General features: G+C 41.7%; 1 protein-coding gene across 1 annotated transcript; it reads right to left on the reverse strand.

The window, feature by feature from the left end:
- Window positions 1-2,662: 2,662 nt before the first annotated feature.
- Window positions 2,663-4,300, reverse strand: LOC120029687 (toll-like receptor 13). The gene is made up of 2 exons (XM_038974959.1): window positions 3,893-4,300; window positions 2,663-3,649 (listed from the first exon to the last, which is right to left on the reverse strand). Exons 1-2 carry the CDS (start codon window positions 4,298-4,300, stop codon window positions 2,663-2,665), a joined length of 1,395 nt encoding a protein of 464 aa, XP_038830887.1.
- Between the last annotated feature and the right edge of the window lie 287 nt (window positions 4,301-4,587).

Here is a 4,587-nt window from a genome sequence, read left to right on the forward strand (position 1 = left end):
CCTCCAACAACACATGAAAACCTCACAGAATTCTGTCCAAAAAAATTACGATTTCTCTCAACCAGGTGCATATGGGCTTTTTAGGCGAGCGCTGATGCCGCCCTTTGATAAGCAGTGCCCACTTTGTCAAAAGCAGGGGCACAACATATTTTGCTTGTCCATTCCCAGCACCATTGCGCCACCAATGTTCAGTCAAAATGTTTAACATAAATCATGTAGCAGATATAGGATCCACTTTTTACATCATGCAGGTTTCTCCGATCAAATAGTCGAACCTAAATGGTGTTCAATCAAATAGAAAATGATGTTAACAAAGTAACATATCCTAAAACCAGGACAGGTCAAATTAAAATGGACATTATGGAATGAACTGTTGTCTAGGAGTTTCACCCATTGTCATGATCAGTGGTTTCATGATTGTATATGTCAATTTCTTTGACAAACTGATCATTGCGAAAAAGAAAATAGCTCTGCATTTCCCGCTGTGTAAACATATTGCAAATAGGGTCGCAATAACTCCTGATAAAGTTGGGTAGCTGATATTCAGTGCTTAAATAACCAAATTGATTAGTAACCGTAATCAGGACTAATAAAGTCAATGCAATGGCCTGATTAACAAACCGTGAGCCTACTACATGGATGGGCATTCATAAAATTCCATTGCGGACTGATATAGTAGCCTACACCCTAGTAAGCATGAGCAGAACTCTTTTGGATGTCTTTTTTTGGTCCGGTCCAGACGTTGTTTTTTGGTGTTTTAGAAAAGGTAGTCTTACCACATATAGGCCCATTCATAAAATGCAATTTACAGGCAACACTGTAGGCTACAACTCAGTAAACAAAGACTGACGCCAATGCTTTTTGGATGTCTTTTTTTGGTCTTGATTTCCATATCCATAGACGTTGGTTTTTGGTCTGGTCTGGAAAATACATATTTATCAAAGTTGGGAAAATATGCCTTTTCAGCATTGTGGAAAATATATATTTTAAACATACGGAAAATACCTTTTCACATTTCATTCAGAACCTAAATTGATCCTAACTTCAATGTCTGAAATATACATATTGTAGACATATTTTTGCTTACTGGGACTATTCTAGTTTTGCTGGAGGGCATCCTCTGGATTTTATTTTATTTGACCTTTATTTAACTAGGCAAGTCGGTTAAGAACAAATTCTTATTTTCAATGACAGCCTAGGAACAATGGGTTATTCAGGGGCAGAACGACAGATTTTTACCATGTCAGCTCGGGGATTTGATGTTACAAGTTCAACGCTCTAACCACTAGGCTACCTGCCGCTCCAGGAATAACAGACATTCTGGAGTAAAGATTATATAACCAACATTCTCAAGTAATACTAGTCCCGTGAGAACAGGTCTTTGGAGGAGAGAGAGACACCAGGTTACAGTCGCTTGCTGTCTTTTCTTTTTAACACAGTGCAGCAAATCTGAGCCTGTCCCAGCACAATCAAATGAATTGCTGGTCGGACTCCCTCTAGCCATTTGTGTGTCTTAACTATTTAATCAAATTGTGTGCTTAAAGCATCAGACAAGCTCAGTGAATATAGTTCTTAGCTAAAGGGCAATCAGCTTCTTCAGTCCGCCAGGCCTTGGTGTGTGTGTGTGTGTGTCTGTGTGCACTTGCATGCATCTGTGTTTTATGCATGCATCCGCATGCATCTGTGTTTATGCATGCATCAACTAAAAATAGTTGACACTTTTTCTGGGCAATTTTACTGTAAGTTTATGTAGGTAATAGTGTCTTCTAGGTGTGACTGTCAAAATGTTAAAGAAAAGGGCATGTACGTGAAAGCTATGTCAAAGTAAAGGGGAAAGATATTGAAGTGTGCTGTGTGTGTGGTTAAAATCCCAATAGCAATTACATCTATAGATACAAGTTCTGAGCCAGGCTAGCACGGTGTCGGGGTGACCTACTCATAACAGGGTGAACCTCTCTCACTACTTCCCTCTTCCTCTCACTCCTACAGTATCTCCATTGACATGGCTCAAGGGGCTGCTGTTGTAAATTGGGTTGATTGGGCAGGTTGGACACGACCCACAAACATAATTTCACTGTATGTGTCCCAGCCCTCCAGACAGACCCCTCAACTCGCAGTAACACAGTGGAAGTATCTCTGTCAGTCTAAAGGAAGTGTATGGCAGTGACATAACTTCAGGGGGCACTGTAGCACAAGAACACACAGGAAGTCTTATCTAGTTTAGAAGTGTATCTCAATTGTCTAAAGTCGCTTCCTCTTCGAATCCCCACGCTTACCCAAAATAGTTTTCAGATCATAGCAGACTAAAGAGAGAAGCTGAGTAGAGGAAGCTCCTTTGGAGAATTGAAATGCCCCTAAGAAATGTGTCATGATAGTTTATGATGCATCTCTACTCTGCCATTAATATGTCAAAATGGCAAGTTCAAAGTGTTACCAACAAAACAATAACCACTGGAAACTCATCTCAAAGTATTTAGTTAGAGTAATTTGAAGCAGACATTAACATAGGATAAAGACATACAGAATAATGATTCGAGCAAAGATTTGAAAAGAGTTTGACACATGTTTAGCTCTTTTTGTACAGGAGATACATTATATATTTCCCTAGCTAAGTTACAATCCATTCATAAAACTTGGACTTTAGTTTTTAAATGTATTCATGTCACTGGCCATGTTTTGGCGCCAGCGTAGCCCAAAGTCGGTCCCAAAAATGTTGGTATTGTTCTGGCTCTTTTGGCCAGTCCAGGTAGGTCCTGGTCTTCACCAGTCTGGCCAGCCTGTGGTGGGCGGACAGCTGGTGAGGAGAGATGTCTTCCAAGAAGACCAGGATGAGGATATCCCTTTGCTCCACCCGCAGCCGGTCAGTGGCTAGCTTCATCTCCAAAGAGCACCAGTTGCTGCGGAGGTAGTGGCGGCTGACCAAGCATACAGTCCGGCGGCTGCTGTAGAGACAATCTGTGATGTTGTCCACAATGTCCTTCCCCAGCTGGAAGTCTCTACTGTGCAGACACAGGCGCAGGAAAGGGGGACCTCGTTGTTCCATGTTGGGCAGAAGCTCCTCCACCACCCAGCGCTCGTCTTTCCCACTGTAAGTGACAAAGGCGTCGTACCTGTAGCGTCTCTTGTTGTTCCGAAACACGGCCTCTTCCAACCAGCCGCGAGTGATGTAAAATAGAGCCAGCAGATACTGGCCAGCCAGGTGATGTAGCAGCACCACCAGCATGAAGAGCAGGAGACCCAGGGTGTTGGAAACAAACAAAATGAATCCTACGTCCATTGAACAATGGATCTGGGAGTATTTTAGGAAGTTCTGAGTGCCATGCTCACCTATGCAATTTATTTCCTTCATTCCCAATGTAGAATCCCAAAACATGACCTGAACTTGTCGATTCCGTTTCGCCCAGTTATCAAACCAAGCATTGTTGCAACTGCATTGTAAAAGTAGATCTTGTATAAACAGATACTTTAGGCTTTTCAGTGGCTCAGGGAATTCTTCCATGATTGTAAGCTCATTGTTAATAACCAAATGTAATTCTCTCAATGACTGTAAGTCTTTGCTCAGGTCCTTTTCAAGGTAGTCGATCCTGCAGCCAAGGAGCATCAGAGTCTCCAGTCTGGTCAAATTGTGAAACATGATCGCAAGACCAGTCTGCCGATTGAGGTCTACTCCTGTAAGTTGCAAATCCCTCAAGTGCACAAGTTTATTCAGGCTGGTTAGATCCACAAATAAAGTTGAGAGCTTTGATTCTAGCTTGAAGCGTTGAAGGAACTTGAAGTAGCTCCCAGCAAAGATGGACCCACACAGGATCCACTCTGTCCTTGCAGTTAGCTCAAAGACAGCCCTAAAGAAAGGCCTCTCACAGTCCTGAAAAGACACTGTCTCGCCGTGGACATGCAGGCCCAAGCCTGGGTTTGGGGCACCATCGCCCCCAATAATAAGAGTCATGGGCCTTCTGCCAGAGCTGATGTAAAGGTATGTCAGTCCCCGAGGTATGCTGCCAAATACAAATGTCAGATTCAGCTCAATCTTTGATTCTGGAGGGAAGTTCAGGTCTCCCAGAAACACATTCTGTATTGAACTAAGGTGAGCAAAAGATAATGCCTCAATGTGCACCAATGGATTTGCCTCCAAATTGAGGTACTCTAAGCAGTGCAGATCAAAGAAATTAAATGATTTGATTTCAGATAACTGGTTATGACCTAGATTTAAAACCTTTAACTTCTGCAATCCCAGAAAGGCAAAGTTGTCGATGGTGGAGATTCGATTATATTTCAAGTTAAGTTTTTCCAGGTTTTTCATGCAAAAGAACTGTCTACGATGTATGCTAAAAATACTACTAAAACTAAATGTAATTATTTTTAACCACAAGATAGGACTAGGTTGAGTTTTGCAAAGGGATGTAAATCTTGTATTGTTCAAGGAAAATTGATCAACAGTCAAAACCTGGAGATTCTTCAAGCCATGGATAAAGCTCAGATCAATAAATCTTTGTGAAATAGAGATTCTCTCAAGGCTCATTTTTCGAAGTGTCATGCAATTTTGAATGGCAGAAATTGAGAAGTTGATATGATCCGTAGTTATTGAAA

Source organism: Salvelinus namaycush, chromosome 35 (assembly GCF_016432855.1).
Source record: "Salvelinus namaycush isolate Seneca chromosome 35, SaNama_1.0, whole genome shotgun sequence".
NCBI lineage: Eukaryota > Metazoa > Chordata > Actinopteri > Salmoniformes > Salmonidae > Salvelinus > Salvelinus namaycush.